Genomic DNA, 13,887 nt, shown 5'->3' with positions numbered 1-13,887 from the left:
CTACTTATTGAGCTGAACCAGTAGAGTGGCCTGCCCTGAACTCTTGTCCCGTTCGGCCTAGAGTAGTTTGGTGCTCTTCTCTAGATCGGCCCGCAGTTTAGCCACCTCGGCGTTCGTCAGCTCTTGAGCGGCGGAGGATTGGCCGCTCGGCGCCTTCATCTTCTTCACTTCCTCCTCCAAAAATGCAAGCTTTTGGCACATGGCCAGTCTCTCCGCTAATACTACAAACAACGAAGCGAATATAAGCACTGATCAGAAATAAACTATGAAAATGCAAAACTTACCCCAGTAGACATCTGGGTGTGGTTGTCCGCGAGTGCCCCAGATGCATTCTCGCCACACGGGCCCGAGCATCAGCCTATATTTGGGCGAGCGACCCTTGGATGATAGTTTGGTGCTCGGGAGCTTGGGACTCGGCGCTAGATTCGCGCAACTCCTCGGTCGGTAGGTGGAGAACCGCCGTAATATGGTGTTGGCTGCTCGGACCCAATTGTGCAGAAGTTGTCCGTCCGGATGATCGGGATGAAGACGCCGGACTGATACTGGACTTCTTGGCCTTCTATTTTGGTGGCATGAAGGCCACTGGTGGCGCGTAGACGGTTCCTTGGGGCAAACCGGACAAGAGGGAGTTCAATCTGACAACTCCGGAGCATCGGACTCTTGGACGGGAGCGAGGGTCGACGTCTCGACCTATTCGACAGACCTCACCCCCGAAGTGGCGAAGCGTGAAGAAGGCTCCGCTAGGCGCCTCTTGCGCCTGATTAGTGGTTCGACAGAGGAGGATGAGCCTGAAGCCCCCTCAACCTAAATGACCGGAAGCTGTTCGAAAGGAGGTTGGGAGCCGCCAGCCGCTCCACCACTTACCAAGATAGGAGCCGCTTCGCTCTCGTCTTACGGCTCTTCTTGTGAGCTGATTGACTGCAGGCCGCGGCTCCCCAGTTCTTCGACAGCAGCCGCATTGATCGCGACATCCGTGAGCTTCACCTTACCGGCCAGACGTGCGCGTAGCATGACTTCGGCTGCAAAAGAGGAAGAAAAATCAGTTAGAATCAAAAGAAGGATTGAAGAAATTGCATACCTAGGCTAGTCGGAAGTCAAGTGCGGATCAGACTCAGACCGAAGATATAAAGGACACCCTCCAACAGTAGTTTGTGGATGTCATATTTTTGACCGGCTAGCATGGAAGCGGCGTTGAGATAGTTCGACTAGCTCTTGTACTGTTTCAGGGGAGGCTGATTCGCCACTTCGAGTTGCCAGTGGGTCAGGAAGTCTGGCCACTCGAGAAGGTGTACAAAAAAGAAATATTCCCTCCAGTGCTTGTTGGAGGTTGACATCTTGTTAAAGAAAACCAAGCCCACTCGGGCTTGGAAAAGGAAAGTCTCCAGCTCGGACAACTTGGGATAATTAAAATAGTCAGGCGGAAAAGAACGACGACCCCGCACAGTAACCTAAAGGAGTTTGACACTAATTGGTGAAGGGAGATGTGAAAATATTTACAAACTGCGGGAAAAAAGGGATAAATGAGGAATCGCAAACCTGTGGTAAATTGATTCTGAAAGAAACAAATATAGCCGGGCGGCAGAGAATTTGGTCGATCGGAAGGAGAGGGAAGAAGGACTTGATAATCAGGAGGAAACTTGAATGCAACTATTAAACTCTTAGCATTGCCGGCATCAAATCGAGACTCGGTAGAGGTGTACCAGAGCCCAGGGATGCCGACGGGAGGCTGTGAAGAGCTCACCGTCACAAAACAAGGGAAGGTGAAGAGATGCAAAGGAAAGAAAACCTACTGGCGGAATTATCACCGGAACACAGATGCCAAAAAACTCGAAGACGAGTAAGTATAGACGCCAGAAGACGAGAAAGCAAGGGGTGATGGGAAGGAAGCTTACTGAAAAAGGTCGCTAGTGGAGCAGGGAAAGAGGAACATCGTCGGAGCACAAAAGCACGTGCTTTTAAGCCTCAGGGTCGGGCGACCGAAGCTGCCCGATGTAGGTCGTAGAAACCCAGGCCGAGATCTGACCATTGAATTTGAACCACCAAACGTCACATCACCAGCAGATACCCGCCTGTCACATCAGGCGTGCGCCGGCAGTGGGCAGGATATGTGGCGCATCACCACGGGTCGACATTTAATGAGGGCATGGGGGCGCACTCAGCCTTAATGCAAAGAGATTTACATAATTTCCCAGAAATCTAGATGATGTAAGTCTGGCTCGTGCTCACCCAAGTGTAAACCTTCGTTGTGCCAATCGGGAACCGAGCAGACCTACAGTCGAACGACAAGATTTAATAGGTTGATCGGCAGAGAACAGTCACAGAGCCGATCGTTGCACCACATTATCCCGATCGGGAACCAAGGAGTGTAGCAGCCGATCGGGTGGCGAGCTACACAGACAATTTTGTCCAGTCAGTTAGACTTGCAGCCTCCTTCGACTAGACTTAAGGGGGAGGCATGTAATGCGGTGATGATGAGGGCCCCACCCCGCGGGCACGGTGGAGGTCAAAGCCAAGACAGTCAATGCTCGGATGTCCACGGCCAATCGGGTGACCATGCCCCGACTAGAGGGAGAAGGTCCCGATCTGCCACCTCCTTCGACATGGGGAGAAGTCAAACGATCGACGCTCAATGGAGATGAGGTGCAGAAGCTGAGTCGAGCGGCTACCCCACTCGGCCAGACAGAAGAGTTCGACATTTGGTAGAGTTCAACTTCGCCCGAGCGGCTACCCGCTCGGCGAGGCAACAAGATTTACAATGGGGCCACGACTGAGCGAGCGTGATACTGGCACACCGATGTTTTGGCCAAGCGGACGTAACAAGAGCACAGAGGAGTTTCGGCCGAGCGGACGCATGCGACGAAGTCCCGGTCGAGCGGACGGGACACAAGGACGGTGGAGTCCTGGCCGAGCGGCAAGCCCGCTTAGCCCAACAACATACTCTTTCTGATATCCAGCAACATCCTTTTGGGAGTTGGCGTCGTTGACACCGGGCATGGACAGCCAGAAGATCGTACGGCGGAAGCTTCCATTGTTACTTTAGAGATATAATCAACCCGTTAAGGTACTGTGTCAGAGACACTTTATTAACAAGTCTTTTCAGAGAAAACTTTGGGAAGCATGCTCACCTTAGGGAGCGTGCACGTGCACTACAGGAGCCCTATATAAAGGGGGAGTCCAAGCATCGGCGGAAGTATGCGATATTCACTGTTTGCACTACAGTCTTCTTGTTGCTCCGCCTTATACTTCATCGTTGGTGACTAACTTGAGCATCGGAGGGCCAACGCCGGGGACCCCTTCCCTGGCAGGGCACTGACATGGTTTGTGTTGTAGGTCCGAGCGAAATTTACAGACGGTCAACGGGAGCATCACATCCCCAGCTTTCCATCTCTTCGACTTTCGGACAGGATCAACCAATATAAATAATAAAAAAATAGTAACTCTGAAAGGATAACCAGCTAAAAAATCATTCCATCGCTCTCACTAAACTAAAAAAAAAATAAAATTTTAAATTGATGAATCAAAATTCAATACTGATGGAACAAAGTTTATCATTAAAAATTATCTCCATTATCAAATGTGACATAAAAAAAGTAGGAGTGATTTTAGTTCATTAATTTAGGATTTTAGTTTTTTTTTTAACTTTGGTAATTTTGGTACAGGTAATAGAATGAGTTTTTGATTGATTATTGTTTTTAAAGTTATTATTTTTTTATTGTTTATATAGATGTATATATAAATTTTATAAGAATTTTTATCAAAGATATAGATGAATTCAATAAGTTTTTTTAATTATTATAAAAAAAATAATAAAAAGATACCATTGTCAATTCAATGTAACCCTTTTACCGAAGGATACAGTGGTAATCAGTCTTTAGTACTATCAAATTCATATATATCAACTATTTATATCAATCTTATCCCTTTTATCAACCTTTATATTATATCACTGGTAAATATATTGATCGCTTTACAAACTCAAATGTGTTATTTATATATGTTTTATGAGTGACAATTTATATCCTCATGAAAAAGAGTTAAGATTTATGTTGCTTATTTAAAAAAAAACAAGCAACCATGAATAAACAAATCCCAGATATTTTGGAAAATATTAAAATAAAATGGGAAAGAGGTGGCCCCCAAGACAATTGTGGGGCAGTGCTAATGGAGTGTTTTGGCGTGCGCCCTATGAGACCTACAAGCTCCTCAGCAACATTCCCCTTCCTGTTCCTTTCCTTTCACATATATTATTATTTTCATCTTCCATTTGTTTTCTCCTTTCAAGGCCTAGTGTTTCACCACCTCTTCTAATTTCTCCTCTCTAACACAGTAAAACTTAACTCCTTTAACCCAAGTCTCCCTTTATTTATCATGATCAGCTTGTTGTATAAGTTAACTGTGAGCTTGATGGTCACGTGGATGTTGATGGCGCAGGGACCGGAGGACAAGTTTGAGCTTGTGAGCAAATTTTCAGAATGAAGCAGGTGGAAGATGAAAGTACCATGGTGACTTTGGTTGTAATGTAAAAGACAATTCCAATTGTGCAGCTGTTTCAGCAGATGTTTGGTAAGTGGAAAAATAATGATACTGACAAGAGTTTTACAGCTACGCTTGAGATATTAAATCATCACAAGTCGTTTTCTGCTGTGTTTTTTTTTTCCCCTTTAATTTCGCTGGCTCCCTGTCCAAAATCTTTGATTAATAAAATGCCACAACCAAGAAGCCCAAAATATTAGAATGACATGAACCTTAGCACTTGCATGCGATCTTGACCAGTCAAAATTGTGTCTAACATGTCGAATATATACAGAATCAAGGATGGCATATGATTGAAAATAGCACGTCACCATGATCAATTCCATGAATCCTGCTTTTCCCATCAACTCTCTCCTCCTCATTCCTCTCGACCTTGTCTTTTTGCTAGAGCCTACCAGACAAAGCCATCTTATCCACAAGTACATTCCGGTCCCTACGCCTTTGGATCCATCTTAATTTACCATGTGTTTAACATAAATTAAGGCATGTCGACGTCGTGCCACTTTCACTAATACCAGCTGTTTACCATTTCCAAGTATAATTTAAGTCTGTTCGTGGACTTAAATCAGGCTGTTTAATACTTTTGTCGAACCCATTCTAACTAGTTGCCTGTTGAGCCATGGGCATGCGCTAGCACACATTTCCATGGCCACTTAAATGCTTTAGCTTTTGGACGAGGCAGCTAGCAGAGAGCATCTCATAATGGTTTCAAGAAGTAGCTAGCCTGCTCCTGTTGTGCTCTCATGGACACAGGGAAGGGGATCCTCTTCTTATTCCTCCTCCACCTCCTCTTCCAACACTGGGTGGGGGTGCCGATGATGGTCCCTACTTAACACGCCAAGGCTTTGCTCATACTTTGCCGCCGCTCGTATGCACACCATCATGCCGCCTCTCGTCATCTCTTCTGCAAACTGCATCATATTGTCCTGCTGCTCTCACTTCGCCTTCTCCTCTCTGCTTTTGGCTCAGAGCTCGAGGTGAGAGAGCTCTGCTAACTGGCTCATTGTGCATGCTGAGTGGGTGGCGATGTAATCAAACACTCAGAATTAAGCAAGATGGCATTAGTGGCCGCTTTGACTTGTAATCTCTCCATGGGCGTTGACATCACCACGTGGACCTTGTGGGAGCAATGTGAAGCGAGAAAGATGATGAGCTTTGCGGCATGCAGTCATGGGAAAGCTCGCCAAAATTGGCATCACATGGGTGCAGCGAGCGCCATGGCAATGCTGAGTGCATGTGCTTTGTGGTGGGTGCAAGAGCACAGCCATGCATGTGACGTTCTCATTGAAGGGTAGCGAGTGTGCCATGGACGACTACTGCGTAGACACATATGATACAACGAGTATACTAAATTTAATTCATTTAACAAAACAAATATATTTTTTAATTAATCACAATAATAATTCATATTTATGATCAATCTAAGTTTAATGCGGTGCAATGTTTAGCATGCAGATCAAAATCTAACTAATATATAAAACTATAAATCGTTTTATTTTCGTTATTTGATCAACCGATTTTGAATGTTTGTCCACCTTCTTCTACTACAAAATTAACCTAATAAATAATCAAGGATCTAGAGTTTAAATTTTAACTGTGGCACATTATAAAAAAAAATTTTCTCCAATGAGAAGTGAACCTAAGGATATTGATCATTTGGATGTACCTCCGTTAACATTTTTCGATTTACTTTAGTGACCGATAAAAAATATTTGTAGGATCAGATCGGTCACCTCTAAAATTACTCGGATGAAATAACTAGATATCTGTTGCCAACTAAAAAAATATGATTAATGATCAAAATTTTCATTACTAATCAATCGCTAAATATGTTTAGCCACCGATTAATAACTGAAATATAATTTAGCGATGAATTAGTTAGGGACGAAAAATACCCCCTTAAAGCTAATTCAAATCATGTAATACATAATTAATTACAACATTCAACATTAATCACAAAACAGCATTCATTCAATATTCAAAAAAAACATTCAACAAAACAAAACAAAATTCAACATCTATAACATTCAACATTGATAACATTTAACAAAAAAAACAACATTCAAATACACTTATTCATCACAAAAACAATCAAATGATTCTATATCATCACATCACATCTTGTTAACAAATAAATACACTCATAAATTCTTTGGCTTCTTTCTTCTCACCATCTCATCCCATCCTGCATTAAGTATATCTGATATGCTTAACAAAAATAAGCACATGCATAATTCAAATTCAGTTAAACAAAAAAATATGATAGATTTAACATTACATTTTTTTTATTTTAAAACAATCTCATATGTGAATCTACTTATCTGTTACATATTAGTTAGATAACTGGATTATACAAGAACAAAACTACTTATTAGAAAAATGGACAAACTCATAAATACAAGTTTAAAATAATTTTTAAAAATATACCTTAATGAAAGTTTGGATATATGCAGGTGGTAATATAGAATATAATATCAAATAAAGTTCTTTAAGTGTTGGCCTTTTATCTACATTGTTCTACAAAAAGATGTAATACAACTAGAGCAAAATATATATCAAAATTAATAGAATCATTTCACATATTTTATGTGTGATAAATAAAAAAATTAAGTTAAAGGTTCACACACCCCATAAAAACTGTTGTTATTATAATAAGTTACTTATTAGTAGCATTTAGGTCTTGAGTCTCTTGTAAATCAAATCTTATGGCGTATGAAAATTTAGACTCCACTATGATATGAATTCTTGCATTTTCCGCTCTACTGCCATCTTAACTCGATCATGAATTGACTGCTCACTGACCTAAGACTACTTTAATGTTATGACTTGATCCCTCAATTCTTGATTTTCTTGTATTAACGTTTGCACTTGAGTAGATAAATAATTGGGACGACCCCTGAGCCTAGGAGTCATCACACGATCATATACAACTTTTACCTAGGAGCCAAGGCCATAGAGGAAATTCTGTTTCCTTACATTGACAATCTCATAATATATATCATTATGACATTGTCTGATAAAGGAGGAGGGTTGCATTAGGTTGTTGGATCGTAAAAGTCGATAGAGGAGGGGGAGGGTGAATATCGATTTAAAAAAAGTCGAAAAGAAGATTGAGTACGCAGCGGAAAAAATAAAATTAAACCAACGCTAACACAAGTAATTTTTTTACTTGGTTCGGAGCCTTGGTCGATTCCTACTCCAAGGCCCGCACTCGTCGAGTGCTTTCGTTGGGCAATCCACTAACAATTCGAATAATGCTTTACAAATTGAAAGTACAGGAAATGCTAAAAGAGATGAAGTACCGACAATAATCAAAATAAAAGAAAGAGCGCGTTGTCGGAGAAGCTTCAGCGTCGCAGGAGCACAGCATAGCAGAGCAAGCGTCGAAAAGTCTTATTGTTCGTTGTCCTTTGCTCCAGGGTGCATCCTCCTTATATAGGAGTCTCCTGGCGCTCGGATCCCTTCCGGGCGCCTAGAGTGTGACGTAGCCCGTCCAACCTGAGTGCTCCACGTGGCGCCGTCGCCTGGGGATAATTTTTGCACTCTGGGTGCCCGGATCCCTTCTGAGCGCCCGGACCTTTGATTTTTCAACAACCTACAAAAATCATTAGTCCGAGGCAAAATACAAAACTACCCTGCAAAACAAAGTATTAGCACAGTTAAGTTATAAGAGTAATAAAAGCAGTAATTAGATTCCGTCTCCTCGAGACCGAAATCTAGTCACGATTTCAACTTAGATTTTCGAAATGGATCTAAGTTGGATTGACACCTAATGTTCCCTTCCCGAGAACGCGTTCTCACAGTCACTCCCCTCCAGTGACTTACCTTAACTTACCTGCCAGACGTCCGATTAACCCTTCGACCCGTCTGAACTTTGTGCCAGACGTCCGATCATCCCTTCAACCAGTCTGGACTACGTGCCAGCTATCGTGCCAGCTATCAGGTCCGAAATGGATTTAATAATTTTAAGAGTTTCAAAAATAATTTTTAAAATAATTTTTAAAAGAATTTTCAAAATAATTTTTTAAAGTTTCTAAAATAATTTTTAAAAGAGTTTTTAAAATAATTTTTAAAAGAGTTTTTAAAATAATTTTAAAAAGTTTTTAAAATATTTTTTAAAGATTTTTAAAATAATAAATTTTAAGTTAAAATTTAATTTAATTTAATTTAATTTAATTTAATTTTAATTTTAATTTAATTTAATTTTAATTTTAATTTTAATTTAAAGTTTAATTTTTAATTTTAGGTTTAAGTTTAATTTATAATTTTAGATTTAATTTTATTTGTTTTAATTTTAGGTTTAAGTTTAATTTTTAATTTTTTTTGTTTTAATTTTAGGTTTAATTTAAGTTTATGTTTAATTTTTGAGTTTAGGTCCTTAGTCATCTCACTCGATCTACATTATCAATCAGGGAATCCTATAATTTAGTGTGCTTTGCTAAAGGTAATTTCAGTTTAATTCAACTACATGTCTAAGCCATATCTTCCTAAACATGCATAGACATAGTTTCCCTAACGTACTATCATCCAAAACTTCACCAATACCATTGATCAAGTTAAACTATTATCCCTTTTGAACTAGTCTTAATTACCCTGCCAGGTAGGTTGGTTTTGGTTACCCTGTCAGGTAGGTTAATTTAGAGGTGCCAGCTATTCTGGAGCCTCCCCCTGACTTATTGGCCTATATTTTTAAGTTTTAGTTCTAGGTTTATGTTTGTTATTTTTATAATTATATTTAACATGATGATAATATGATTTTTGATGGGTTCTAAAATTTTTTGATTTTGATTTTGTTGATCTAGGATTGCATTTTGATTTTTGATTTGGTTTATCATATTTTATATAATATATTTTATCTTTAGATATGTAATATTGGTTAATTCCTACTTGTGTGGTTAAACACACTTTCGGAACCCAAGCTTTATCTTGTTGTTTATGTTAGGTTATTAATGATTTAAATATTTTATTTGAACTTGTAGCCAAGTCCGGTTTTATTGTAGACTGCTTTTTGACTATTTAAGATTAGATCTAAATTCTTAGATCTTGTTGTAAATTTTTCTAACATACTTTTTAATTTATTATTTTCTATTTTTAGTGTTAAATTTTCTTCCTTAAGTGTTAGGTCTTGAGTTGGATTAGAATTTATGATTTGTTCCTTGAGGTTTTGGTTTTCCTCAAGGAACAATTTATTTTCATTTTCTATTGTAGTTAATTTTTTATTTAAACAGGAAATAATTCTAAAAACTTTCTTATTCAAATTAAAACATACCTCTTCGGGACCTTTAGAAATGAGTACGGACTCGTGGCTCGATTTGGGTTCGGACCTGTCTTCCGGTTCGTCCTCCGATTCTTCTTCACAGGTCATTAACGTGAGGTGACTCTGGTGCTTCTGATCTTCGACCTCTGATTCTTCTGAGGAAGAGTCGTCCCAGGTTACTTTGAGAGCCTTCTTCTTGGATATCTTTGACTTGTTGCTTTTCAATCTCAGACACTCGTTCTTGTAGTAACCTTTCTTGTTGCACCCGAAGCAAGTCATGTTCCTTGGTTCAGATGGGGAGTTGGTCTCCTGCAGGTCCTTTTTGCTGAAGCTCTTCTTCCTCCTGGTGAACATCTTCCTTACCAGGTTCACCAGGTATTCTTCGTCTTCAGAATCTTGGTCGAACTCATCTTTAGATTTAGGCTTGGTCTTTTTCTTTTCCTTGGAGGGACCTGCAAACAAAGCAATACCTTTCTCGGACTCGGCGTTAGTCTACTCGTGTAATTCAAGTTCACAGAATAGTTCATCTAGTTTCAATTTAGATAAATTTTTAGAAATTTTTTAGGCATCCACGATAGATGCCCACAATGTATTACGCGGAAAAGCATTTAAAGCATACCTTATTAAATCACAATTTTCCATTTGGTGGCCTATCGCGTAGAGTCCGTTGAGGATGTCTTTGATCATCGCATGGAGTTGACTCACTGTTTTTCCTTCTGTATTTTAATATTAAATAATTTATTTAATAAAAGGTCACTTAGTTATTGATCTGCTGGAGTGTTGAGTCGATGAAGGCCGGGATGTGGCGCTCTTGCTGACTAGTTGAAGACTCAAGACGTGATCCTCATTGCCGTAAACGCAAACACGGCAACCGGAGGGTTCCTCGGCGATGGCCCTTGACGCCAAGTCAAATCTTCGGCGAAAGAAGAGGACAAGAAGAAACGAGAACTGTAGTTACAGTATATTAGTGAGCCTACCTCCGTCGAAGTCTGGGGGTCTTTATATAGGGCTCCCCAGAGGCACGTGCATGCTCCTCGAGGCGTGCACAGTCATCAAAGCATACTTGGAATGGATGTGTCAGAAATGTGCGCCTGTCGCCATACCTCAACAACACGAGTATATATCTGACGTGACAGTGGAAGCTTTCACCGTACGATTCTTTGTCTAACCATGCTACGGACTCTACTGCTGACCATGCCTTCTGTCGACGTCACTGGTCTCTAGGAGGATATCGCTAACCGCTCTTTCTGTCCTTTACCAGTCCGCGCGGATGGGCCATTCGGCTAACGCCCTCCCTGGGTCGAGCGGAGGTCACCTCGGCTAGCGCCCTCCCGAGGGATGTCCGCTTGGCCGGTTGTTTTATGTCCGAGTTCACAATTTCGGGTGATCTCTAACCTGGACTGATGCCTCGTCTACCGTCAGCCGAGGCGGGATGATCGATCGTTATCCTTTCATTTTGCCTAAGAGCGTTAGAAACTGGGAGCAGCTATCGAGATGTCGGGGCGGCTCTTCCTCCCTTGATCGGAAGGTAATTCGCCCCGTCTGCGGGGTGTTGACCATGACCTCCTGTTGGACGGGCTCCCCTTTACCACCGGATCACATGCCTTCCCTTCAAGTCTAGTCGAAGGAGGTCAAAGTCCGACCCACTAGACCAATAGTCCGGTGAGAGGTCGGCCGGTCGGCTAGTAGGCGAGCCAAATCCCATTCGGTTCCTACCGAATGGACCTTTCTCCCCCGGTCGGTGCTTTGTGCCTTTGTACTTTGGATATTTTCCCTCATCGCTATCAAGAGGGCGGGGGCCGGTCAGCTACTGCTGACGCCGTCTGAATCTCCTCGTGATGTGTGCAGATCACTTCCATTAAGGTCGAGCACGCACCCATTAAATGCTGCCCCGTGGGGGGACACCACATGTCGCCAGCGCAGTCACCGCACGTTCGAGGTGACAGCTGCTGATGTGACTTTTGGTGGTTTGAATTCAACGGCCAGATGTGCACTCCAATTCCTGTGCCCTAGATCGGACGGCCCAGCTCGGCTGACGATTTTAACCATTTAACATTGTCCTTAATTTTATTCGCTGGAGTGGACTCGGCCCTTACTAAACAAACTACAGCCTACCCAGTCAAAGAAGACAACCCAAAAATAAAGAGATCACAATGGCGGTCAGTGTGCATCACATGTATGGGAAAATGTGCGAATTAACTGAATTTCTATGGACATAAAGTTTAGGGGCGCATTAAGTTGGCGTTTGCTTTGTTTTACGTCTTGTACTTTGAAGGAGTTTACGTGATGTCGCCTTACACTGTGACAGCGTGCCCACCGAAGGTGTAGAGGATGTTGGTGGCGCCTGTAAAGTAGAGAACCAGCTTGGTTGGTCCCGAATGCTTCACCCCTTCCACCTGCTTACGTTTTTATACCAGAAGCCATTGTTAATATATAGGATTAACTTTAGCTTGTTGCCACCTCAAAAATTAAACACTGTACCTGGCCATGGAGGAGAGAAGCGATGGTGAGATACCAGGCTGTGTAGGTGGTCATTAGGAGGCCTAGGAATGACCATATCCTGTAGTTGTGAAAGGAGGGGATGAAGACCGTGGTGGCACAGCAAGCACCGAAGATATAGGTCCAGGTCCTCTTGTCTAGCTTGTCATTGATGTAGTATATGTTACTGCACACCACAAACAAAACAGAGTTCAGATATCATTGATGTAGTATATGTTACTGCACACCACAAAAAAAACAGAGTTCAGACATCTGCCTAGTCGCTAGCTAATCCATCTATATGCTCTATATTACCTAGCGCAAGCAATCAGCTGAATGACGGATCCGAAGAGAAGAAAGGTGCAATTAAATGCTAATCCAACGTTTCTCCAGTGCTTCCCCAGTAGCCCATCTAGTACTTCAAACCACTTCATTTCGTAACAGAGTATATATTTATGTTAAAATGTGTAGACCATCACATGATAAAAGAGATACATATAACATTAATTATATAGATTTACCTGAATGACATGGTTCCTGAAGTCCACCTTCTCCCTCCCCTTCCTGGTTCTGTACTCCACGTAGAGAATGCTGATGAGGTAAGCAGTCCAGCTTCCCAACAAGCCGTAGAAGAGCTGGAACAAGATTCCACTCAGCATCCCCAGCTGGGAGAATGAGTAAGGCAGTGTTAGCAGCACCTGAGCCACCTGAACATGCAAGCAACAATACAGAAGATAAAATCAAACATCCCAACAAGCTGAAGAAATAGATTATAGATAGTAGTCTTGAAATATCGTACGGACCTGGTTTGAGGCACAACTGAACCAGGCGTCGTAGGCGGAGCCACCGTGCCAGAGGAGGCCGGAGAGCTTGGATTTGATGGTCTTCTCCTCCCCTTCGCTCTCCATCTCCACGTACCTCCCCACCATCACAGTCTCCAACACCTTGTCCTCGTTCCCGTTTGAAGTCGACCCCATCGATCTGTTATATCCACTTAGATGAAACTACTCCCGCAATGATCTCTATGTCTAATCAACGAGCTGGCCTCTCTTTGCTTCTGGTTTGATAAATGAAAAAAAAAATACTACTTGCTCCTCGTTGATAGCCGCTGGGCTTGGTTATATACAGCAAAAAGAGAAAGAAAGAGAGATTTGGAGAGACAAAGGCGCAGTGCTTTGATGAGATTGGTTTTGGCCTTTCTCACTTTAGCAGAGCTTTAACGCTGCGACTCCCAGAGAGAAAAAAGATGAAGAAAGAGGGAGGAATTATCAACCGGCCGGGTCGGGCCGTCGATTTGAATAAATTAATAATGGGCACTCATTGGGGCGTGGCACAACTGTTTTGCACGGGCGGTCCGGTCCGGTTCCCGAGTCAATTAAAGTGCATCCCCACCTCTTTAACCGGACCGCGGCATGGGTTCCTGAACCGCGATCAACTATAATAATCAAGGGTAGCACTTAGCTTAGCTCAAACCTCGCTCATTTTTTTTTTTTTGTTTTCCACGGCTAACAATGAGCTACGAATTTACTGTAATAGTAGTAGTCCATCTTTATACACTATACATTATTTATATATATATATATATATATATATATATATATATATACTGTAATAGTAGT

At 41.9% G+C, this 13,887-nt stretch overlaps 1 protein-coding gene across 1 annotated transcript; it reads right to left on the bottom strand.

Annotated features, from left to right (window-relative positions):
• Positions 1 to 12,017: 12,017 nt before the first annotated feature.
• Positions 12,018 to 13,506, bottom strand: LOC122046003 (auxin transporter-like protein 2). The gene is made up of 5 exons (XM_042606469.1): positions 13,072 to 13,506; positions 12,790 to 12,975; positions 12,584 to 12,696; positions 12,272 to 12,455; positions 12,018 to 12,186 (listed from the first exon to the last, which is right to left on the bottom strand). Exons 1-5 carry the CDS (start codon positions 13,243 to 13,245, stop codon positions 12,085 to 12,087), a joined length of 759 nt encoding a protein of 252 aa, XP_042462403.1. The 5' UTR covers positions 13,246 to 13,506; the 3' UTR covers positions 12,018 to 12,084.
• Positions 13,507 to 13,887: the final 381 nt, after the last annotated feature.

Source organism: Zingiber officinale, chromosome 2B (assembly GCF_018446385.1).
Source record: "Zingiber officinale cultivar Zhangliang chromosome 2B, Zo_v1.1, whole genome shotgun sequence".
Taxonomy (NCBI): domain Eukaryota; kingdom Viridiplantae; phylum Streptophyta; class Magnoliopsida; order Zingiberales; family Zingiberaceae; genus Zingiber; species Zingiber officinale.
Note: the sequence above shows the minus strand (reverse complement) of the source record. Positions and strands in the feature narration are given on the sequence as shown.